Source organism: Microcaecilia unicolor, chromosome 1, assembly GCF_901765095.1.
Source record: "Microcaecilia unicolor chromosome 1, aMicUni1.1, whole genome shotgun sequence".
In the NCBI taxonomy this organism is placed as follows: domain Eukaryota; kingdom Metazoa; phylum Chordata; class Amphibia; order Gymnophiona; family Siphonopidae; genus Microcaecilia; species Microcaecilia unicolor.
In genome coordinates, this window is record NC_044031.1 from 725,614,103 (window position 1) to 725,640,166 (window position 26,064).

At 46.0% G+C, this 26,064-nt stretch overlaps 1 protein-coding gene across 2 annotated transcripts in view; it reads right to left on the reverse strand.

Moving 5' to 3' along the window:
* Positions 1-23,711, reverse strand: part of HDGFL3 (HDGF like 3) — a 77,091-nt gene extending 53,380 nt beyond the window's left edge. The window contains exons 1-3 of one of the 2 annotated variants that reach the window (XM_030189617.1): positions 23,406-23,711; positions 3,850-3,926; positions 2,367-2,505 (exon numbers count right to left, since the gene is read on the reverse strand). In XM_030189617.1, the coding sequence (XP_030045477.1) occupies positions 2,367-2,505; positions 3,850-3,926; positions 23,406-23,489 (300 nt within the window). In that variant the 5' untranslated portion in view covers positions 23,490-23,711. The remainder of the gene's footprint in view (positions 1-2,366; positions 2,506-3,849; positions 3,927-23,405) is intronic. The other variant, XM_030189618.1, reaches the window with a different exon arrangement.
* Between the last annotated feature and the right edge of the window lie 2,353 nt (positions 23,712-26,064).

The window sequence follows — 26,064 nt, forward strand, 5'->3', positions numbered from 1 at the left end:
CAACTCAGGAGAGAGACCTTGGGGTGTTGGTGTCGGAGGATCTGAAGGTGAAGAAACAATGCGACAAGGCGACGGCCATGGCCAGAGGATGCTAGGCTGCGCAGAGATGGGCATAACCAGCAGATGAAAGGAGGTGTTGATGCCCCTCTACAAGTCGTTGGTGAGGCCCCACTTGGAGTACTGTGTTCAGTTTTGGAGGCCGTATCTTGCTAAAGATGGAAAAAGACCGGAAGCAGTGCAAAGAAAAGCTACGAAAATGGTATGGGATTTGCGTTGCAAATCGTACGAGAAGAGACTTGCTGACCTGAACATGTATACCTTGGAGGAAAGGAGAAACAGGGGTGATATGATACAGATGTTCAAATATTTGAAAGGTATTAATCCGCAAATGAACCTTTTCCGGAGACAGGAAGGCGGTAGAACTAGAAGACATGAACTGTGGTTGAAGGGGGGCTGACTCAGGACTGTCAGGAAGTATTTTTTCACGGCGAGGATGGTGGATATGTGGAATGCCCTCCCACGGGAGGTGGTGCAGATGAAAACGGTAATGGAATTCAAACATGCGTGGGATAAACACAAAGGAATCCTGTTTAGAAGGAATGGTTCCGTGGAATCTTAGCCGATATTGGGTGGCGACGCTGGTAATTGGAAACAAAACATGAGATGGGCAGACTTCTACGGTCTACACCCTGATCGTGACTGAATAGACAGTGATGGGCTGGAGTGTAAATTTTAAGGGGCTTCGATGTTAGCTTCAGAACTTAGTACAAGAACAGTACTGGGCAGACTTTTACGGACTGTGCCCTGAGAAAGGCAAGGACAAATCAAACTCGGGTATACATATAAAGTATCACATACCATGTAAAATTAGTTTATCTTGTTGGGCAGACTGGATGAACCGTACAGGTCTTTATCTGCCGTCATTTACTATGTTACTTCCAAAAGAAATCAAAACTGGCACATTTTAAAGAACAAATCGTGAGAAATCCTTACTTCAAACATCCTAACGCCTGCTCTAAGCTGGCGATAGGTTTTCAGTAGTTAAGGGTGGCTTTGTGTGCGCTGTTCTCTGAGCATCCGGAGGGAATAGGAAATGACCTTATTAACATCCATTTGACTACATTTGCATGCTATTTGCTCTAATCCTTGGTGTGCACATTGTTTCCTGTGCTAGAGCCCTCTGAGCATTCTGCGCTCACTAACGCCAGCGTTAATTGCCTTTAGCGCTGGCACTGTGTTTTGAGCATCGTCCTGATAGTGAGTTATTTTACAGATAGATATACAAATGGATGGAGTCTGGGCAGAAGTGTGCAGTACTCACACTGACACAAATATATAGAACACTTTAAGTTACCTGTGTATTTCTGGCACTCCAGCTCTATGGTGGCATTTACTCACACCTAAATTAAAGATGCATATTTTCACTGTTATGCTATCATCCTATATATGAAAAGGAGGCACCTAGTTCCTTTAATGGGCTGCTACTAGATACCCTCTAAATACCTCTTTATAGACATCAAATCGCCCTTATGATGTAAACAGTGACATTATGACACACAATACTGGAGCTGGAGAAAAATACTTCTACAGTATAGCACCTTTTACATTTATCCAGAATAGAAAGGGCCAAATGGATAGTGAATATTTACAGATAATAGGAGTTCTTTCCCCCACTTCCATCCTGATCAGACCTAGCTAGCCCCCCTCCAATGCTCTGAACCAACACTTTTTTCACTCACTCCTTTGTAAGGTACCCTTTAACCCATTTGTCCTGCAGCTGAAGCCTCTCCCTGCTGTGCTGTTCAGAGTACCAGATCAGCAGTGCACAATTCAAATGGCTGACCTGAGAGTGTGAATCTTGCAGGAGCAAGTAGAAGCAGCATCAGTAGCAGGAACAGAAGCAGAAGCATCAGGCCACTGGCTCCACTTGGGTCAGATCAAGTTGCAGAGAATGGGCAGCTGATAAAGAAAGTTGGCAGTAAAGACAGAAAAGCCATTCTTTCTTCTTTCTCCCTTCCACTCTTTGGGCTTTTAAAGCGTCCTAGGCATGAGGATTTTTTTTTTTTTAAGAGTTTTCAAATATTGTATTACTAAGCAAGCCTGCTGAATTTTCTTTACTTTTGTACAATGTGCATTTTTTCATTGTGTGTCTCTTGTCCTCCGCAGGTGGTCACACCTAGGGTATGAGCTATTGCTATATCTAGTTTTTTAAAATAACCTCTGGAGTAGTCTGTTTCAGGAAGAATTAGAATTCTAGGACCTCCAGATAAAAATGTCTCAATATTTATTCTAAAAAGACAAATGTAAAGGATTACTACAATTACTCACAAAATCTGTTAGAAGAAAACTCAAAGTAAACGGTTTACCTGGTATCCAGTAAACTTGACTCCTGGATTGTTTTCTATTTCCCATAAGCCTTCATTAAATCCTTTACGCTTGTTTGACTTCCCAAATTTGTCTTTATACTCCTTATATGGAAACAAATCTTTGGGCCCCAGAAAGGCACTGCAGTGTGAAAGACAATGTGTTTCCAAAAAAAAAAAAAAAATTCAAGGTATGAATTAGGTATCATTTTACAAAGCACTTTACAGTTCAAGTTTTTTTGCATTAGTCTAGCACAGGGGTAGGCAACTCCGGTCCTCGAGAGCCGCAGGCAGGTCAGGTTTTCAGGATATCCACAATGAATATGCAGGAGATAGATTTGCAAGCACTGCCTCCATGGTATGCAAATCTATCTCCTGCATATTCATTGTGGATATCCTGAAAACCTGACCTGCCTGTGGCTCTTGAGGACCGGAGTTGCCTACCCCTGGTCTAGCAGTTTCCTCTTGCTTCTTTAGACTTTTGGCCCAATCAGAATTGGCTTTTACTGGGTTACTGCATTACAAATCTTCATTTGCAATTCAGCCCAGCTATTTAAGTGATAGTCATCAGCCACAACAACCACACACTGCATCTACCTCCAGCATCTAGCAAATATGGACCCTGACTCCGGTCATTAAGAGTTTCTGTTGGCTGATGACTATTTCCCAGGCCCAAGGGCTGTGAGTGCTGACTCTGCAGCATTCCCAACTCTAGTCAACTCCGGAAGCAGAAACCTGGCTCAGGATTTAAATCCACATCTCACATAGTGGTATGCAACATTTGTCATAGAGCCACCAGGCTGGTCCACAGTTCAAGATTTTTGATTTAAGGTAGTGACCAACATGAGGAGTAGGAGGTAGGTCTGATATCATTTGCTACCTCCAATCACATTCTTCCCAGTAGATTTATCTGACAAACAAGAGATTTAGAACTATAGTAGGTAAGCATTATACATAGTAACATAGTAAATGACGGCAGAAAAAGACCTGCATGGTCCATCCAGTCTGCCCAACAAGATAAACTCATATGTACTACTTTTTGTGTGTACCTTACCTTGATTTGTACCTGTCCTTTTCAGGGCACAGACCGTGAAAGTCTGCCCAGCACTATCCCTGCCCCCCAACCACCAGCCCCGCCTCCCACCACCGGCTCTGGCACAGACTGTATAAGTCTGCCCAGCACTATCCCCGCCTCCGGCTCTGCCACCCAATCTCGGCTAAGCTCCTTAGGATCCATTCTTTCTAAACAGGATTCCTTTATGTTTATCCCACGCGTGTTTGAATTCTGTTACCGTTTTCATTTCCACCACCTCCCACGGGAGGGCATTCCAAGCATCCACTACTCTCTCCGTAATGGTGGTATTGCCACCATTAGGTAAACCCTCAGCTCTTCCCAGAATTAAATGTGTTTCATAAGCCCTGTTACAGCCTATGTTGTAAAATCAGTAACATTTTGTGAAGAATATTCTATTTTGTACAAACTTACGTTTCATGGGTGCCGAAAAAGAAGATTGGATATTTATTTGCAGGTGGCTTCACAGCTCCCTCTGGGAGTTCATCAATCTGTCAAGTAGAAGCAATATTTAAAACACTGTTAAAATGTTTTGAACACAATGGTATACATTTCACCAAAGCAGACTCTGCAACGCAAGAGGTCCCAATGAAGAAAAGGAGCACCTGTAGCTTTGAATATTGCACCCCAAGAGAACCGCATGTGTTTTCTGAAAACTAATTAAAAAAAAAATAATCAGAACAGGATTCTGAATTTCATGTATTTATAACAGTGATATTCAGTCCCAGTTCTCCAAAGCTGCTAATGGAGTAGCTTCTCATCTTTCCCCCTAAACCCACCTCTCCTCTCCCCCCTTTCTCTGTTTCTGTGGATGGCACTCTCATTCTCCCTGTCTCATCAGCTCATAACCTTGGGGTCATCTTTGACTTCTCTCTCTCCTTCTCTGCATACATTCAGCAGATTGCCCAAACCTGTCATTTCTTTCTCTTTAACATCAGCAAAATCCATCCCTTCATCTCTGAGCACTCTAACAGAACCCTTATCCACACTCTTGTCACCTCTCGCCTAGATTATTGCAACCTACTTCTCACCGGCCTCCCACTTAGCCATCTCTCTCCTCTTCAATCAGTCCAAAACTCTGCTGCGTGACTCATTTTCTGCCAAAGTCGCTATGCTCACATTAGCCCTCTCCTCAAGTCACTTCACTGGCTCCCTATCCGTTTCCGCATTCAATTCAAACTTCTCTTGCTGACCTGCAAGTGCATTCATTCTGCTGCTCCCCAGTACTTCTCCACTGTTCTCTCTCCCTACGCCCCCCCTCGTGTACTCCGCTCTGTAGATAAATCTCTCCTGTCTGTCCCCTTCTCCTCTACTGCTAATTCCAGTCTCAGTTCCTTTTATCTCGCTGCACCTCACGCCTGGAATCGACTTCCAGAGCCTGTACGTCTAGCCCCGTCTTTGGCCGTTTTCAAGTCCAGGCTAAAAGCCCACCTCTTTGATACTGCTTTTGACTCCTAACCACTACTTACTTGCCCTGTACCCCACCTCTTTATTTCCCTTACCTCTTAATTGTTCTGTTTACCTGTCTTACTTAGATTGTAAGCTCTTTGAGCAGGGACTGTCTTTTGTGTATGGTGTACAGCGCTGCGTATGCCTTGTAGCGCTATAGAAGTGATAAGTAGTAGTAGTAGGTTTTAGGATATCCGTAATGAATATGTATGCATACTTGCTTCTCTGAATGCAAATCTTTCACTTAATTGCTTATTTCATTTGATATGCCGCTCTTCTAAGTGGAAACTAAATTAAAGCGATTTACAAAGTTGTTACAACTATAAGCTTTACATAAAATTAATAATCCACAAAAAAATTACCAATAAAACATAATAAATCAGTAAGCTATAACACAAGCCTTATCATGATCCCAGAAAATCTAGTTTTAAAGAAATGGGTTTTCAATCCTTTTTTAAACTGTTCTAATCTTGTCTCAGTTCGAAGACCATTTGGCAGAGTCTTTTGAGGAACCAAAACAATGCTGATTCTCTTGTAGAGTTCAATCTAGCATGGACAGTGGGGGGGAATGACAAATCGATTCTAGGATTGTGAATGAAGTGCTCTATTTGGGCAATATGGAATTGGTAACCTAGACAAGTATTTTGATTGGTGAATAAAAAGTCTTATGAGTCAAAATTAGCACCCTCCATTTCATATGGTATGATTCTTTCAATTATGGACTTACATGCTCAAATTCCGGACCCCCCCCCCCCCAATTGATAAGCTAAATAGCTATATTTTGTACAGACTGCAAATCAAGTGATGGTATACCTAGGCAGTCCATTAAACAAAAAATTTCCATAATCAAGTTTGATCAAAACTAAAGCATGAACTAATTTGTTCAAAGCCATTTAATCAACATATGGCCTGATAGGACAAATCAAAGGTAACTGAAACCACCTTTAATGATCAATGAGATAGATATATGGCTCAAATTTCAATTTTGAGTTAAAAGTGACATCTAGGACTTTTAGATGTGTCTAACAGCATGGCCTAGTAGAACTGGGGCTAAATTAGGTGTGGGGAAGCCTCCCAGTATCTATATTGCCCCAGATTTAGTCAGGTTCAGTTTTAACCGATGATCAGTTAACCAGGATGAAATCATGTCAAGCTTGACATTGAAAGCAAAAAGATCTGGCTATTCATAATGGTGATAGTACTGAGCCCTATGGTAATGAGCAAGTAGTAATCTATGTTCAACTAAATCAAAGGTAGTGGACAGGACTAGAGAGACTTCAAGAGCCACGAGACTTCGTTTTTCAGTGAAATCCTTCAATTGTTCTTTTTCCAAGTTTAGAAATAAAAGGTAGATTGGACACTGGCCTATAATGTTCAGGTAATGATGGATCAAGGGAGCTTTTCTTCAAGATAGGCGTCACCACTGCCATCTTCCATTGGTTAGTTCTGTGCTAAGACTATTGTTAATCATTGCTAAAATATAATGATGGAGGGGATGAAAGGTGTATATAAGGAACTTAGAGACTGAAGTCGAAATAAAATGTCTGAGTAACTTTTCTAAGATATTCAGAGAGATATTCTACCAGCTACTTTCTAGTAGGCTCAGGTCAGGTTGGTCATCATCTATTATGATCTGATTATTAAAAGAAGAATCCAAAAAGGGAAGAAAACAATTCTCTAAAAATTTACTTTCTCAGAAAAGTGAAGAGTCAAATGATCTGCTGACACTTGAGTACAGTCAGTCTCCACATTTCCTAACAATTCTCTAGTAATCTGAAAGAGTTTTTGCTGAGAAATCCTGAAAACCTGACCTGGGAGTGAACACCACTGGTCTATATGATATCCAAGTTCAAGGAGGGCCTGCACAGCACTGAAAGTGGTTTGTAAATCCTTTCAATGCAGTATTTTAAAGCAGTGTTTCCAGGGGAGGACTGAAAGTGATCTGGGCCCCCGGGTACTAAGGCTCATGGGCCCCTAAGCACCTATCAAAAATAATCAAACTAGATGAAAACTAGGGAAAAGTAGACCCCCTACTATTATGTGACCTCGGGCACGGCCCTATTGTTCCAATGATCAGTTTGCCCCGAGCATTTCTCAAGCCAGTGCTTAGGACATACCCAGCTAGCTAGATCTAAGTCAGCAGTAGATGTACCTAGGTTTTCCCGGCTAAACTAGCTTGTTCATTGGCACTAATATCTCTGCTAGGCTAATTTGCATCCTCAGACATAATCCCATCCCTGAGAATACCCATTACTTCAGTGGCAAGATTTAGCTGCCAAGGACAGCTGATTTCTTTTTAAATACTGGGTTTCCCTGGCTAAACCCAACATTGCTAATTTGTTACTTATCTGGCCCACCTTAGCCTACATTATTCAGTACACTGTAAAGGCACACAATTGTTTCAGATTTTACTTGAATAATCTTAAACCCCAATGCTCAAAACTCCGGCGCTGTTCTGAATAGCGCCGTAAAAACACCACCAGAACAGCAGAGAACAGCACCCTAATGCTCAAAGCTAATGAAATGTAAATATAGGCATGCTCTTAGCATTCAGAATTAGGGAATTTGGTGGATTATGCTTTGGTGTGGAAGGATTGTGCTTGGCGCATGTGCACAAGAGTTCCATGTTAAGCTCGGTTCCTGTGCGCATATGCCTGGTAAAACCCAAACATAAAGCACAGTGTCTTTTTTTAAAGCTTGGACGCTTATATTTAGACACAGGAAACAGAAGCCAAGGTGTGTTTTCACTTTGGGTGTTTTTAATTTTTTTTTTTTTTTTTTAGCACAGATGCTTTAAATTTAGATGCTAACATGGGTCTTCACTTCACTTGGGTCTGCTGTTTCTCATGACCAGCACTTAACGGCTTCCATGGACTTTCTTCTGCTTCCAAAAGCAATCAAAACCAGAAGATTTTGCAGGAAGTATGAGAATCATGAGAAATCCTCTTGTCCAACACCCTAAAGCCTACTCTGACCTGGCATTATTTTTTTAAAGTGGTATGGCAGTTTTGTTTTGGGCGCTCTTTTCTGAGCATTGGGGAGGAACACACACAATGATGTCAATTTACATGAGCTTGACTACATTTGATTGCTATCTGCGCTAAGGCCTGGCATGCTCATCGTTTGCCACGCTGCTCCCCTCTGAACATTCTGCGCAGGTAAATGCAGGTGCTAGTATGGCGCTAATGGCCTCTAGCGCCTGTGTTTACTTTTGAGCATCGGGGCCTTAGTTCTATGTTGACCTACTAAATGCTTGGGTAAGGATGACAATTTTATAAAGGCAACAAATGTTTAAAATCACCTAAAAGGAAAAATTAGTTATTACCTGATAATTTTCTTTCCATTAGTCCCAACAGATCAAGCCAAAGACTGGTGGGTTATGTCCCTCTGCCAGCAGGTGGAGATAGAGAGAACTTCTGAGGCTCTATATGTGGACATGTGCCACCAGCTCAACCTCAGTATTATTCATATCAAGGCCACTGAAATGTCCAACTCCCAATAGAGAGCTATTCTCCTGTTTTTTGAGAATTCAAGGACACCCTACCACCACAAACGCTGAAGGAACTCATGCAGCTCACAGCAAGTAAAGAAGTTGCTCCAAAACATTTGAAACAAATAACGACTCATTACAAACTGGAAACTCTTCAACCTGAAAATAACCAAACACAACAGATACACAGAAACTTCCAGGGAGGGCCTCTTGATTGATCTGTCGGGACTAATGGAAAGAAAATCATCAGGTAATAACTAATTTTTCCTTCCATAGCGTCCCACAGATCAATCCAGAGACTGGTGGGATGTACCCAAGCAGTTCTTAAATAGGGTGGGACCCCAAGCCCTCAGTTTGTAGCACGGAAGCCCCGAACGCCGCCTCAGCCCTGGCTACCACATCCAATCTATAGTGCTTTGAAAAAGTTTGTACAGAGGACCACGTAGCTGACCTACAAATCTCCTCCATAGAAACCAACCTAGACTCTGCCACAGAAGTCGCCTGAGCCCTACTGGAATGAGCTCGGAGCTGAACCGGCAGGTCCCTACCGAATGCGATGTACGCTGCAGCAATAGCTGCCTTTAACCAATGTGCCACTGTCACCTTAGAAGCTTGCTGACCCTTCCTTGGACCTGCAAACAGAACAAACAAGATGATCCGAACACCGGAAGTCATTGGTCACTTCCAAATACCTGATAATAGACCGCTTAACATCCAGACACCGAAGAGCACGAAACTCTCTTGGATGATCCTCCCTACGAAAAGAGGGAAGACAGAGTTGCTGATTCAAGTGAAAGTGCCGATCTGACGAAGAAGGGCAACCTTCGAAAGCTAATCAAGAAATGTATTAAGTTATGTCCAATAAAAAAGGTATCATCTTATTTTCTTTTCCATGTTTTATTTTGTTTGATTTCTATTGATAACCTTTAAGTGAAAGCGCGAAACCACTTTGGGCAAAAAGGACGGAACTGTCCGCAGAGTCACTCCTGCCTCTGTAAAACGAAGAAACGGATCTCTACAAGATAATGCCTGTATCTCAGAAACTCTCCTTGCAGAAGAAATAGCCACCAAAAACACTGCCTTCAACGTCAAGTCCTTAACTGACAAATGAGACAGCGGTTCAAATAGAGGCCGCTGCAAGGCCTTCAACACCAAATTCAAATTCCAGAAAGGAAAAACCGAGGCACGCAGCGGGCGCAAATGATTGACCCCGCGCAAAAAACGTACAATATCCGGATGAGCCACTAAGGAAGCCCCCTATAACTGGCCTCGAAAACATGCCAAGGCCGCCACCTGAACCTACAAAGAGTTCAATGACAAACATTTGTCCAGCCCATCCTGCAAAAACGCCAAGATAGAAGCGACCAGAGCCGTAAAAGCTGACAAACCAGCCTCCGCACACCATGCCTCAAAGGTGCGCCAGACTCTAGCATATGCAGAAGAGGTGGAACACTTCCTAGCTCGTAACATAGTGGCAATCACCTTATCCGGATATCCTTTCTTCCTCAACGCTGCCCTTTCAATAGCCAGGCCATAAGACCAAACAGGGAGGGATCCTCCATAAGGATGGGACCTTGACGCAACAGCCCCCGATGAGCGGGCAGCCGTAACGGCTTGCTGACTCGAAGACGTACCAGATCTGCGTACCATGGGCGTCTGGGGCCAATCCGGCCCCACAAAGATCACCCGACCCGGATGATTCACCACTCGTCCCAAGATCCTGCCTATCATTGGCCATGGAGGAAAAACATGCAGAAGAACCGTTAGAGACCAAGGCTAAAGAAGCGCATCAATCCCCCGAGACTGGGGATCCCTGCCGCAGCTGAAAAATTGCGGCACTTTGGCATTGGATGCTCGTGCCATCAGATCCCAAGCTGGAACTCCCCAACGACTCGTGATTAACGAAAACGCCTGATCGGAGACCTCCCACTCCCCCGCATCCAACATATGGCAGCTCAGAAAATCCGCTTCTGTGTTGAGAGTTCCCGTTATGTGGGTTGCCGAGAGCTGAGTCAAGTGCTCCTCTGCCCATTGACAAAGCCACGCCGCCTCCTTGGCCAGTAGAGCACTCCTGGTGCCCCCCTGCCGATTGATACAGGCTACTGCCGTCATGTTGTCAGAAAGAACACAAACCGGCCTCTCTGCTACCTCCGTGTGAAAGGCTTGTAATGCAAGGCGCACCCGCCCTCAGTTCCAACCGATTGATGGACCAAGCTGCCTCCGTCGGAGACCATGTCCCCTGCGCCGTGAACCCCCGACAATGAGCCCCCCCATCCGAAAAGGCTGGCATCTGTCGTCACCACTATCCAGTCAGGCACCGACAGGGGCATCCCCAGGTTCAACTTGTCGGATTGAAGCCACCAATGCATTTCCATCCTGACCATAGGATCCCATGGTAATTGGACTGAGTAATCCTCCGAAACTGGAGACCAGCGGCTCAATAGGGACCGCTGCAGACACCTCATGTGACTCCTGGCCCACGGAACCACTTCCAACATGGCCACCAGGGATCCCAATACCTGAACATAGTCCCAAGCCTTGGGCGCCGGGATGCTCAGCAGCCCCTGTACCTGCTGCTGCAGCTTCAATCTCCGGCTTTCTGGCAAGAAGACTTTGCCCACCCGGGTGTTGAAGAGGACTCCAAGGTATTCCAGGGACTGAGATGGAACCAAATGACTCTTGTCCAAGTTGACGATCCATCCCAACGACCGCAGTAGAGCGACGACCCTGTCTGTCGCCTGGACGCTGTCCCCGAAAAGACGGAGCTCGTATGAACCAGTCGTCGAGATACGGGTCCATTTTTTTTTGTTTTGTTACATTTGTACCCCGCGCTTTCCCACTCATGGCAGGCTCAATGCGGCTTACATGGGGCAATGGAGGCTTAAGTGACTTGCCCAGAGTCACAAGGAGCTGCCTGTGCCAGAAGTGGGAAGGAGGTGCACCACAATCTGAAGGGGAATTAGCTTTTCTTTATGCCAATTATCAGGGAAAATAGCCTCAGCGGGCAGTTCCAGGCCAGAGTCCACCGGGGGGGACAATAGAAGGGGCCTCAGACGACCCTTGAGAGAGAGCTCTTTTCAGCATGTATGCTTTATGCAATAACAACACAAAATCAGGGGAGAAAAACTCGCCCTGGGCACCCAGATCCCGTCCGGGGCTAGCCGCTCCCTGAATAGCCTCAATTCGAGGTCCCACCCCCCCGGGCTCAGGGCTCTCCGGCTCTACGGAGGCCGCGCCATGCGGAGAATTCAAAATGGTGTCCGCTGCCAGCTCTGAGCGGGAAGAATCATCGCTCGCCATGCTCGGGCCGGCTCTTACACCTGTACAGCACAATTTACAGAGCCCCGCTGTTGATTTGCGCTTGCCACACCAGGAACAGCGCTTTACATTCTCTGCAGCCATCGCTGAAAACGGCGGGAAAATTCAAAATGGCGGTTTCGTGCCAAAAGATCGCGGGCCCACCCCGGAAGAGTTAGAAAACACTCTTACCTCACCGGACCGAGTATCACAGCTCCGGTCCCATAGAAGAATCAAAGGAAAACCTCTGTTCCATTTTTTTTTTTTTTAAACGCTGTGAGGAAAGCAGAGGTAATAAGAACTCCGGAGGCTCAGATGAGTGGGAGAGGCAGGGAAAGGCGAACCAATGTGCCTGCATCCACTGAGTGGGAAAGGACAGGGAAAAGCAAGCTAATATGTCCACATCCACGGGGGCATGGGTAAGGCAGGGAAAGGGCTAACACCCCGGCTAACAACTGGCAAGCCAGGAGCCACCCCCAGGCAGATTTTTGATGGAGCTCGAAGAAGCTGCAGCCACCCTGCTTGGGGAGATAGAGAATACTGAAGAGGCAGTGGAGCTGGCTGGCCATGAGGCACTGTGAAAAGTTGAGTGCTCTCTATCTCCCCTCTGCTGGTTGATGGACACAACCCATACGTAATGGCTTCATCTGCTTGATGACAAGGAAACAAACTATCAACACTTAGCAAGTTGCAAAGTAAAAGTAACTGCTTGCCTGCGATATTCACCAACATATATTCATACTTAAACAAGCGGGGACAGCATGTAGAGCATGGCTCACGGAATTCTTTCTAACCCCCTGCATAAATGCAAATGTATGTGTGTGTGTGGTGGTGGGGGGAATAAGTGTTAGTGGCTGTGTCTACGCATGTGTGTTGCTGTGTGTGTATTTTGTGTGTGTCTGATCAGAAGCAATGAGTGGGGAAGTTTGAAAGGTGCATATCCTTTAATTATCTTACAGTGAAACAGTGTATGCCCCAGGTACAAAATAAGTACCTGTATTTTATTTATTATTAGGATTTATTTACCGCCTTTTTGAAGGAATTCACTCAAGGCGGTGTGTACAGTAAGAATAGATCAAACATGAGCAGTAGGCAATTAGAGCAGTAAAAATATTCGAACAATCCAAAGTATGGCATGGTATACTACTTGCAATGACAACACAATATGCACTAGAACATTATAATTGGTAGTGAAGGGTAAGGCAAAGTTGTAACATATAGATGAGTAAGAAAGTAGGAAGAATTAGAAAGTAAGGTGATTGATTTGAAGAAAGTTGCACGTGAGGTCATATAATATGTAAACCACTTTGATTGTACCCACAGAAAGGCAGCAGTATATCAAGTCTCATCCCTATTAAAGTAGCACCGAATAGCATATTTTACTATTCGATCAAATATGAATAATGAAAAATATAATTTTGCCAAAAACGATTAATGAGCTTTGAGCTTTAACACAACAAACAGGCACTGCTATCTTCCTTTTATGTGAGCCTTTAATTTACTCCATGGCCTCACTGTACTTCAAAAAAAAGTTTGCTTCTTCTGATTACTGTTCTATATAAGCAATGGTGGAAAAACCAGAAACAGAAAACAGGCACACTGCCAGAGAACTTAAAATATAAAGCAAATCTGAACGTAATTCACTTAGGGACCCATTTACTAAGCCGCACTAACATTTTTAGCACGTGCTAACACTAGAGACACCCATAGGAATATATGGGTGTCTCTAGCATTAGTGCATGCTAATTTTTAGTGTGTGCTAAAAACGCTAGCGCACCTTAGTAAACAAGGTCTTTAGGGGTCCTTTTACCAAGCTGCAGTAAAAAGGGCCCTTCGGTAGCAGCGGAGGCCATTGTTCCCGCATGCCAGGGCCCTTTTAACCATAGTGGGTAAAAAGACCCCCCCCCCCCCCCCCCCAAAAAAAAAATGGCCATGCGGTAAGATTACATTTACCACGTGGCCATGTGGCAGGGAGCACTTACTGCCACCCATTGAGGTGGCAGTAAGGGCTCCTGCAATAACCTGGTGGTAAGCAGGCAGTGTGCAGCACTGGCTGATTACTGCTGGGTTAGCACCGCAGTAAAAATTCCACAAATATTTTATGGTGTGCTGGGTTGCCACACAACAACCCTTTCATAAAAGGGTCCCTTAGGGCCTCTTTTACTAAACTGCGCTAGCAATTCCCAGTGCAACAATGCCAACACAGACCGTTCACTTTGAATGGGCTTCGTCGGCACTGCCGCATGGGGGAAATCGCTAACGCGGTTTGGTAAAAGAGGCCCTAAATTCATAACTTGATTAATATGTTTATTAAAATTTGATGATATACTACTTGACTTTTTTAAAACAGAGGTTCACATTAAAAATATATTACAAAAATACACAATAAAAATTAAAAAGAAAAAAAGAACTCCATAAGCATGATAGAAAAGCCTAAAACAAGCATCCAAGAATCAAACCAAAATATAACATGCATTTGTATTATGGATTGTAATCTGCAGATCCACTAATTTATCTTTCTCTCACTATCTAATTCTAAGTCAAAGGCTTGTTTAAAAAAAGAAAGTTTTCAGTAAAGTCTTACATTTTTTAAAATTGGCTTCAGGACAGATGCCTTTCAGAAGGTTACCCAAAATACATTCTACAATATTCTCCCATATATTCATTAGTTCTGTGGATTACATTAAAGGTTGTAATACCTTTCTTCTCAGGGGCTTGAACTAGCATAAGGCATGATTGCTTCCACTGCCAACCTACTTCTATGCTCCAGAGCCACAGATGCATCAAAGAGAAACAAGCCTTTGAGCACTGTACACACTTAGGTCGGCCAGTTCTGTCCCCTTACTCTCTGACACAAAGTTTCTCCATGGACAAGCAGGATGTGTCAGCCACACACCCAGTTTGCTGTACCAAAGCTCAGAGGAAAACTTTGGATGGCTCCTTCTGAGCATGCACTAGCAGCCCTATATCTCTCTGGTTAGCTCTCTTCCTGCTTCAGTTTACTTCATCTGCCCTGCCCAAAGGACAGATTCCTCTCTGCTCTCCCTGGTACTACTTGCACAAAAAAGAAGCAACAGCATGGCTGATTAGGCACAGAAGACCACAAAGGAAGACTCAGCCAAACCAGGTTTTAAAAAATTCCCTGGCTGAAATGGAAAACGAGCTCCACAGACGCCCACAAGGTATGTGTCCAAAGCCTCAGAAAGGCACACCCAATGCCTACAGATGTCCCTGAGGGTCCACAAACACCAGCTGCACATCTTGAAGGTCTTCCTGACTGAGCAGCCCGCAGATAGGAAGGATTCCTGGCAGAAAATAAAGCCTTTCTTCTCCGGGGAGCCCTCAAGACCGGCGACTTCCTCCACTGCTAGGCTACCTGCCACCAACTCAAGCAGAGGCTGAGGTGTGCCCAACAACGATCTCCTCCTCCCATGTGCTCAACCATTACTACCTGCACCGAGTCCTTCCATTCGGACTCTCCTCTGCCTCGTCTCACCTGGGGACCCAAGGAGAAGATCCAGCACCAGCAAAGTTCATCCTGCAGCTGCCTGGTTTCAGAATTGCTGTTCCTCCTCCCAAGCAGCTCCAACAACCTCCAGTTCCAGCTTCAGCTCTCATGATGCAGGGCACCATGGCTGAAGAGAAACCAGTCCCTCTTCCTGTTGAACCAGCCCCCATCTCTTGCTGATGGCGCTGAGGAACAGCCACTTCTGAGCCTGCACGGCCTTGACAAAGCTGCAGCTATGCCTCAGGACTAAGCCCCAATGCTGGCCACATTTACAAACAGGAAAGTCTTCAAATCAGTCTTAAATGATTGCAGGGAGCTTAAGAGTTGTAAGCTGTTCAGTAGCTTGTTCCAAAGATCGGGGACTTGTACTGAGAATATGGTGCACCGTGTGGCAGCATGCCTAATTTCATGAACTGATGGAACAATAAGCCACCTAGCAGCAAAGACAGCATCCGAGAGAGTGAAAGCACCAAAAGCCAGTCCCCTCAAGGGCAGGCCCCAGTTTTTTGACTATCGGCCAAAGGCGCCCTCGACAGTGGGGGGCCGTCTCTCCCATTTTGTCAAGTCATGGGAACAAATAACATTGGACAAATGGGACCTCAGCATAAAACGACATGGATACTGCATCAGATTCCACTCTCACCTGCCCCTCCGCCTCTGCTCAGCGACAAAACACCAGAGCCTCTTACTTCCCTCAGTCTCAAAGATGCTCAGGCCCTCCTAAGAGCAAGAGCCACAGAACCAGTCCCCTCAGCAGCACTCAACCAGGGGTTCTACTCTTGCTATTTCCTCATCCCCAAGAAAACAGGTTTCAGTCCCATCTTAACTCTCCGCTAGCTCAACAAGTGCATCCTCAAGGAGAAGTTCTGCACGCACTCCCTAGGAACCATCCTCCCGCTGATCTAGAAGAACAATTGGTTGCCTCCTTGGACCTCCAAGATGTATACTCGCACATCCCGATTCATCAATCCCACAAAAGATTTCTACGTTTCTTAGTGCTCAACCATCAATACCAGTATCGAGTCCTTCCATTCGGACTCTCTTCTGCACCGACAGTCTTAAATGTGTGACAGTTAAGGCAGCCCACCTTCACAAAAGCAGGATATGTGTGCTCCCCTACCTCAATGACTGGCTGCTCATAAGAACACAAGAATAGCCATAATAGGTCAGACCAATGGTCCATCTAGCCCAATATCCTGCTTCCAGCAGTGGCCAATCCAGGTCACAAGTACTTGGCAGAAACTCAATTAGTAGCCCCATTCCATGCGACCAATCCCAGGGCAAGCAGTGGCTTCCCCCATGTCCATCTCAATAACAGACTATGAACTTTTTCTCCAGGATCATACCTTTTTTAAACCCAGATACACTAACCATTGTTACCACATCCTCATGGGAACATCAGCCCTGGAGACCACAGCCGCAGTCAATGCAGCAGTAACTCTCCTCCAGATGTTTAGTCAACACAAAGAAATCTCATTTAGAATTGACGCAATTGCTGGACTTCATGAGGGTCAGAACCTGTACAACTCATAACAGCACATCGAATCCTCAGAAAGAATTTCAGCCCTGACTTTCTTAGGCCTCCTGGGCCACTTTGCAGCATGCATCCACTTTGTGTCTCTGAGTCTGGACAAGCTCCGCATGAAGCCACTCCAGTGGTACATCCAGAAAAGATGGCACCAGTAAGCCCAGCCACTGTCTCACAAAAGTGGACATCAGCCAGTTCACCCACACTCAAGTGGTGGCTGGATCAGCACATCTACAGAAGCAAGCCCCTATAATAACCTCAACACCAGCTCACACTCAACATGGATCTCCAAGCTCGGGTGTGGAGCCCACCTTCTCCACAAGCGAACCCAGGGTACCTGGTTTCCTTCCGAAACAAGGAGCTACATGAACTTCCTGGAGCTCAGAGCCATCGGAAATGCCTCCAAGCTTTCGCTCTCTGGGTTGCCAGCAAAACTATTCTAATGCAAACAGACAACCGGGTTACCATGTTTTACATCAACAAACAAGAGGGCACAGGCTTGCTTTCCCTCTGCAAGGAGGCCTTCAGAATCTGGACATTCACCGTCTCCATCAACTGCCCCCAAAAACAACCTACCTTCCAGGTCTCCACAATACTCTGGTGGACAGCCTCAGCCAGAAGCTAGGCCTACGTGAAAGATCTCTCCAAACAAGGGTGGCAAAAGACCTGTCAGGCAAGTGAAGCACTCCATCATTGGACCGTTTTGCCAGCGAATCCAACACAAAGTGCACTCTGTGCTGTTCCAAGCAACAATCACATCAAAAACTAGGCCACAATGTCTTCACAATCCACTGGGGACATCATTTGCTCTATGGATATCCCTTCACACCCCTCATCCACAAGACGCTGCTGAAGATCATACAAGACAAGGTCAAATTGATCCTCACAGTGCCCTACTGGCCAAGACAAATGTGGTTCCCCTTCCTGCAACGTTTAGCAATAGAACCACTAATACGACTACCCGACCAGCCAGATCTTATCATTCAGGGTCGAGGGACCATGGTCCACCCCAACCTGAGGAATCTCACCCTATCTGCATGGATGCTGAAAGACTGACTCTGGTCCCCTTCCACGTTGCCTGAGGTTACTGATATCCTACTAGCGGCCAGGCAGCCTTCTACCAGAAAATGTTATGCCCTTAAGTGAAAAAGGTTCCAGATCTGGTGTACCTCAGAGTGGCTGAAACCCTTTTCACGCTTCATTCCCGATGGCCTCCAGGTACCTACTCAGTATTGGCTTCAAGCCTTAGGCCAGCCTCCATCAGGGTCCACTTGAGCGCCATATCTGCCTTCCATGACAGAATCAAAGGTGGGCCTCTTTCTACTCACATTCTGGTCACCAGATTCATGAAGGGACTTGCATCTGGCATCCCCCTCCAGCATGAGACCTCAACATTGTCCTCTGCTGTTTCATGGGGCACCTTTTGAGCCCTTGGAGACTGAACACACTAAGTTTTTCATCTGGAAGACAGTCTCTCTCATTGCCATCACATTAGCCAGGCACATCAGTGAACTGCAAGCCCTCATGATCTATCCACCCTTCATACAGCTCCTCCATGACCATGCTGTTCTGAAAACGCACCCAAAATTTCTCCCCAAAGTGGTCTCTTCCTTCCACATCAATCAAGCAATCGTGCTTCCCTCATTCTACCTGAAATCACGTTAACCAAACAGAACAGCTCCTCTATACCCTAGACTGTACTTGCGCCCTGTGCTTCTACTTCCACCACACACAACCCTGGCAAAAGGCTTCTCAACTCTTCATCTCCTTTGACCCTAATAAGCCAGGGTCCCTGGTGAGCAAGCACACCCTCTCTGACTGGATCTCAGACTGCATCGCCTTCTGCTACTAGGAGAAAGGTCTGGTCCTAGCCAACAAAGCAACAGCATATCAGCTGAGAGCCATGGCCACCACACTGGACAGTCTCCACTCCACCAAACTAGAGGGCATTTGCAAAGCAGCAACTTGGTCCTCTGTTCATACTTTCACCAGACAATGCTGCCTGGACTGTCCTCTACAGACCACAAATGATTTCAGCCTAACCATCCTCCAGGCAATAGTAATGCCCCAGGACATTTGCCGCAGCAAGAGCCTTGAACCTGCTGGACTGACCTCTATGGCAAGCAACAAGATTCTAGCCCTCCGCTCACTTTCTCCACAGGCAACAGAAATCAGTACCATGACCAACTTGTTTCACTATGTGCCATGTTTGTAGATTAGAAAATGATTGCTTACTTGTAATAGTGTTCTAACTCTGGCCACAGTGGGAGTGCCCAGCATCATGTTGATAATGTTTATTTCTTGGTAATATTTTTCCCTCCTTGCCATGTTGGTAATATTTTGTTCTTCCTACTATGTTGGTAATGGATTCGCTCTGTGGAGCTTAGTAAAGTTCTTATAAATTACAGCACATGCCAGATTGGCAGCACATAATAACTACCCCTGCAGCTTCATCCTACCTCAGCACGGTAGCAGGCTGCAGAAGGGGCCCCTCCTACGGACAGAATTCTAAACTTCTGACCTCACTACACCCCTCAGCTGGAAAGTCACCAGTGTGTAGCTGGCTCATCCTGCTGGTCCATGGAGGAAGTGTGGTTAATTACCTGTAACAAAGGTTCTCTATGGACAGCAGGATAAGTCAGCCCCCTCCCTCCTCCCCTACAGATGATTTTGAGGGAGCTAGCTGGGGAATGTCTGAAGCATGGAGCTAACCAGGATCATACAGGGCTGCCAAAGCATGCTCAGAGACAGCCTTCCAAAGTTTTCCTCTTAGCTCTGGGAGAGCAAATCTGCTTTAGGATTACAGAATTATGTCACCAGTGTGTGGCTGACTATCCTGCTATACGACTACTATAAATCACTTCTATAGCGCTACCAGTCGTACGAGCGCTTCACAATTACTACTACTACTACTATTAAACATTTCTATAGCGCTACTAGACTTACGCAGCGCTGTACAAATGAACATGAAAAGACAGTCCCTGCTCAACAGAGCTTACAATCTAAATTGGACAGACGAACAGACAGCTAGGGGTGGGGAAATTGCAGTGGTAGGGGTGATAAGTGAGGGTGTTGAGTAAGAGAGTCATGGTTAGGAGTTGAAAGCAGTAGCAAAGAGGTGGGCTTTAAGCCTAGACTTGAAGACAGCCAGAGATTGAGCCTGACGTACTGGCTCAGGGAGTCTATTCCAGGCATAGGGAGCAGCGAGATAGAAGGAACGGAGCTGGGAGTTAGCAGTGGGGGAGAAGGGGGACGACAGGAGACATTTACCCAGCGAACGGAGTTCACGGGGAGGAGTGTAGGGAGAGATGAGAGCGGAAAGATACTGAGGAGTTGCGGAGTGTATGCACTTGTAGGTCAAAAGGAGAAGTTTGAATCGTATGCGGAAGCGGATAGGGAGCCAGTGAAGCGACTTGAGGAGAGGGCTAATGTGAGTATAGCGACTCTGGCGGGATATAAGACGCGCAGCAGAGTTTTGGACAGATTGAACATGAAGAAGACAGTCCCTGCTCAAAAGAGCTTACAATCTAAATCAGGACAAACAGACAGGACCAAAAAGGAGAAGGGAAAGACAGGCAGAAGTACACATAAGGATAAGATAAAAGTTACAAGTCAGGAGTTGAAAGCAGCATCAAAAAGGTAGGCCTTTAGCCCGGATTTGAAGGCAGCCAGAGAGGGACCTAGACGTAATGGCTCAGGAAGCCTATTCCAGGCATAAAGTGCGGCGAGATAGAAGGAGCGGAGTCTGGAGTTAGCGATGGAGGAGAAGGGTGCAATTAAGAGATATTTGCCTAGTGAACGGAGTTCTAGGGAAGGAGTGTAGGGAGAGATGAGGGTAGAGAGGTAGTGAGGGGCTGCAGAGTGAATGCACTTATAGGTCAACAAGAGGAGCTTGAATTGTATACGGAAACGGATAGGGAGCCAGTGAAACGATTTCAGGAGAGGGCTGATATGGGCATAACGACTTTGGCGAAATATTAGTCGTGCACCAGAGTTTTGAACAGATTGAAGAGGAGAGAGATGGCTGAGTGGAAGACCTGAGAGAAGCAAGTTGCAGTAGTCTAAGCGAGAGATGATGAGAGTGTGGATGAGGGTTCTGATAGCATGTTCAGAAAGGAAAGGGCGAATTCTGGCGATGTTATAAAGGAAGAAATGACAGGTTTTAGCAATCTGTTGAATATGGGCAGAGAAGGAGAGGGAGGAGTCAAAGATGACCCCAAGGTTGCGAGCAGACAGACAGGAAGAATGAGCGTGTTGTTGACAGAAATAGAGAATGGGGGAAGGGGAGAGGTTGGTTTAGGAGGGACGATAAGGAGTTCAGTTTTGGACATATTGAGTTTCAGGTGGCGGTGAAACATCCAGGTAGCAATGTCAGAGAGGCAGGCAGATACCTTGGACTGGATTTCTGCCGAGATTACTGGTGTGGAGAGGTAGATCTGGGAGTCATCAGCGTAAAGGTGATACTGAAAGCCGTGTGATATCAAAGCACCAAGGGAGGAAGTACAGATGGAGAAAAGGAGAGATCCTAGAACAGATCCTTGAGGTACACCAACTGACAGAGGGATAGAGGAAGAGGAGGAACCACCAGAGTATACACTAAAAGTACGCTGTGAGAGATAAGAAGAGAACCAGGAGAGAGCAGAATTCTGAAATCCAAGAGAGGACATCGTGTCAAGGAGTAGGCTGTGATCAACAGTATCAAAGGCAGCAGAAAGATCGAGAAGGGGGAGGATAGAATAAAGCCCTTTGGATTTAGCCAGGAATAGATCATTGGAGACTTTAGTAAGTGCTGTTTCAGTTGAATGAAGGGGACGAAAGCCAGATTGGAGTGGATCAAGAATAGGTTGAGAAGAAAGTCGAGGCAGCAATGGTGGACAGCACGTTCTAGTAACTTGGATAAGAAAGGAAGGAGGGAGATAGTGCGATAGTTGGAAGGAGAGGTAGGATCCAGAGATGGTTTTTTGAGGAGTGGGGTGACTACGGCATGCTTAAAGGCATCAGGGACAGTCGCAGTGGAAAGTGACAGATTGAGGATATGACAGGTGAAAGGGGTGACAGCAGGAGAGATAGTGTTGAGTAGGTGAGTGGGAATAGGGTCAGAGGAGCAGGTGGTTAGTTTTGAGAATTGAAGAAGAAGTAAAGTTTCTTCTTCAGTGATTTTGGAAAAGGAAGAAAAGGAGGTAGGGGTAAGAGAGTTGGGAGAGTGGACTAAGGGAAGAAGGGGTAGAGGAGAGCTGGTTGTGAATTCAAGTTTTATCTTGTGAACTGTATCGTGAAAGTAATCAGCCAAAGTCTGGGGAGAAAGTGAAGGGGGAGTTGGAGGAGAAGGCACTTTGAGGAGAGAGTTAAGCGTGGCAAAGAGACGTTTAGGGTTTGAACCAATAGAGTTAGTCAATTGGCTGTAGTAGTCCTGCTTGGCAAGTTGGAGAGCAGACTGGAAGGAGGTCAGCAAGAACAGAGAATCTCTGTTACAGGTAAGTAACCTCATCACTTTCTATAAAAGGGGCGGAAACTAGCTATAGGCCTGTGTGCATGCTCAAAGATCCACCCCCCTGCCCCCTCCCATTTGCTATTCTATTATTGTCTTGCTGGCTTTGCCTAGACTAGCAGCCAGAGATGTTCACAATGAACAAGTATGACATAAAGCTGAATATTAGAGCACCAGTGCACACGTTTATATACTTTAACCATGGACTGTGGGGGGGGGGGGGGGGGGGGAGGGGAGGGGGGCTTGGCAAGTAGGGAAACCCTGCCTTGGACACAAACAAGTTGGGCCATGTTTTGAAAAAGATTTCTCCAATTTTTTCTGCCTACCCAAGGGCCTCTGAAAATTAACTGTTCATGCAGGAACAGGTCATATGTAAAACAAAACACTGTACATTACTAAAAAATTGTACAGTACTGCTTAATACAGTGTGGGACGTCTGTAATCTGAAAGTTATGACGGTTAACGAAGGACCGGGATCCTCGGGAGCCAAGCTTCTAATTACTTAACAGTAAGAAGAAATGGAAGAACCAAATATCAGAAATCCAAGACAAGTTGAATAGTTTATTGTCTTTCTCAATCGTGCTATGGTTATTTGTTTCTGAACCAGAGACTGGAGAAGACAAATGTTGAAGGCTACATCTACCCCTGACGGAGGTGATATAAACAAAGACCACACAACAGCCCTCCCCCTCAAGAGCAGTTTTGTTTTTTTTAATTTAAGCTAAGCACAGGGAGGCCCAGGGCCAGACCAACCAAGCCGCACCGTACTCGGGCTTCCCTCTCACACACACTTCCTGCGCAGTGTTAACACATTTTCCCGCACTCGGTCGGGGCAGAAATTGGACAGCGCCGCGGCGGTCTAGGCCTCGGTACCTGGCAAAGAACGAAGCTTTCCGGTACCCAACGGCACAAAGACCAGCTTAAATGCCCGTTATACCTCCCTCTTCCCACAGCCGGGAGAAGGGTCGTGGTAAAGCCACGCTCCCCCTCCTAGTCCTTATTGTGTTTGTGCTTCGAGTGGGCGCCACCGAAACCCGCTGTCCCGGTCTCCTCCAACGAGGCCGTGGGTGGGGGGGAAGGGGAAAGGATAACAGTTGCCTTCCCTCCCCCGGTGCGGGATATCACCACCACCACCACCCCAGCCAGGACCGTCCCTCCCTCCCGCAAGAAGGGAGCCACCGCCTCTGCTCTCGGGCCCGGCCGTACTCACCCGGGCCGGCCAGTGCGGGTAGCCCTTCATCTTGGCGAACACCAACTCGCCCGCCTTGTAATCCCGGGGCCGAGGTCGAGCCATGTCGAGTGCGACCGCAGAGATGTCCGCCCGCGGCAGGCCCTGGCTCTCAGCTCAGCCTCTCGCCTCCTCCTCCGTCCGTGGGCCACGGCGACAGGAGCGACGGCAGCGAGGGGAGGGGGAGGAGGGGGGCCAGCTCCCCCCCCCCCCCCCACACGAGAGGAGAGTGGTGAGGGCCGACCGGCCGCAGCGCCCAGCCTATCCCCCCGCTCCCCCTCAGCGCGCGGTCGACCCGTCGTCGCCCCCCTTTGTGCGCGCAAAAAAAGAGAAGCCACAGCCGGCTGCCTCGAGGTGCTGCTGGTCGGGCAACCGCCGAAAATAACGGCCTTTAAAAAGAAAAGTCGTTAGCTCGAGTTATTGTTTGAATGCCCGGATTTGGCTTTCTGTAAAATAGGATTCGTGGCTTTAGTGGCCTGTTTTAAAACTCCTCACTTTAAGAAACACGGACAAAACGAGTAACGCGTTTGTGATTCAGCCGCGGTTTCATCCTTTGGCCAAGGCGGCTATTATGGTTCCGCGGGTTCCTTCGGGGTAGGGTCAAATTGTTTTAACATTATAGAAAATCTTGTACCGGTACCCAGAGAGTACAGGGCAATGGCGACCGTTACTAAATTAAAGAAAACCGCGCCTGGGAGGGACACACTGCAAAATACAGACAGTGGATGATCATTCCATGTTGGTGACAAGGGTTTTGTTTACGTTAACACCAGGGATTTTAAAAAAATTGGCAGATCGCCAGTTATCTGAAGCCATCAACAATGGTTTGAGTGTTAACCATAATTTCACTCATTCAAGTTGACTAACAAGTAAAGTGGAATTAATTCAAAGCCGTGTTATTTGTTCAGTAACTTGAATGTGAAGCACGCTTATGGAAACTGATGAGAGCTGAAAACTTTTCAGGTAGAGACTAGATAGCTGCAGGAACGGACTGGGGTTGGAGATAGGGTACCAGTACCAGGAAATAGAGTCAGAAACGATCTTTTTTGAAGTTTTATGTTTATATCCTTCTAATCACATGAGGAAAGTAACAAAAACCATGTAGGGGTGGATCTGAGAAAGGAAACAAAAAAGTAGTTAATGCTGAAGCTGTTATAGATTAGGGTAAATAAAAGTATTTGAAATCCTAACTTTAAGAGTAAATATCTACACCATGTCAACGGGGGCTGTAAATGCTAGGTTGCCAGTTGGGAAAAATTTTCCCAGCCCAAAACCAGCCGTAAACCTGCCCAAAAACCGCCCACAGCCAACCCCCCCCCCCCCCCCATCTCTCGCGTCACTGAACCCCGCCTCCCACGTCAACTAGCCCCGACGTCACCCCTGACGTCAACCCCGCCCCTGAAAGGCTTCTATTGGACCAAATTGGACCAATAGAAGCCCCGGAAAAGCTATTGGACCAATAGAATCCCCGGCAGCGGGAAAACCGGGCAATCGGCGGCTGCGAAAACCCACCCAATCCCGCACCGCGGCCGCTCGAAAACCCGCCCAAATCCCCACAACCCACGCGATTACAGAATTCCCCGCAGCCGTTTCCGAAAAGCCGCCCAATTCAGCGGCTTAACCGCAACCCTGGCAAGTTTGCCAGGCACCTCTGGATGTCAAGCCTGGTGCTCTAACCACTAGGCCACTCCTCCTGTTAATGTCCCCTTTGCATTTACACACTGTAGAACTTAGGGGCTCCATTTATAGAATAGCGCTTAAGTGTAATTGCAAATTGGGGCCAATTAACACTGCTTAAGGGTCATGGTTGGCAGTTCAAGCCAATTAGTACCCACTTAACTGTAAGGCTGTTCTATAACTTGCTCTTGCAATTTTGCACGCAAGCTGCAAAATTGTGCACCCAAGTTTATAGAATTAGAGGGGGGGGGGGGGGGAAGACACATATTATCTTTACACTGCTGTGTTCCCAGTGTGAGAAGCACAAGGAGCCTTCAAGAGTGGGGATGTCACAACTGTACTTTATTAATTGGACCCAACATGGTCCATGTTTCTACATATAGCTCATATCTACTACTACCACTATAAATCATTTCTAATGTCAAAATTCCAAATGTATCAATCATCCAATGGAAATATACAGTTTTGCCTTGAGAATAACAAGTCTGGTGTAGGAAAAGGAGACATTTGAATAAGATGAAAACAAAAACTAAATTTGCAGGGATGGAGCGCTGAAAAATATGGATAAAATATGTGAATCACAAAGGGGGTCTTTTACAACAGCGCACTAAAAATTCATGCGCACTAAACGCTAAAATGCTCATTTATTTTTTATTGATTGATTGGGATTTATTAACTGCCTTTATGAAGAGATTCACCCAAGGCGGTGTACAGCAGGTACAGCTTAACAAAAACTTACAATTTTGTTAACAACAAAACTATAGTAAAGTAACCAAGAATAAACATAAATACAATAAATGAGGTAAACTTGAAAACAGTAAATTGAAATCTAATAATAGAACTACCATGAAACAGTATAAAAAAATATACACAAAAAATATACACATTTAACAGCACTGGAATTCTAATACTAGAGATAAACCCAGTAAGCATGCATTAGAACATTCAACTAACATAGATATGA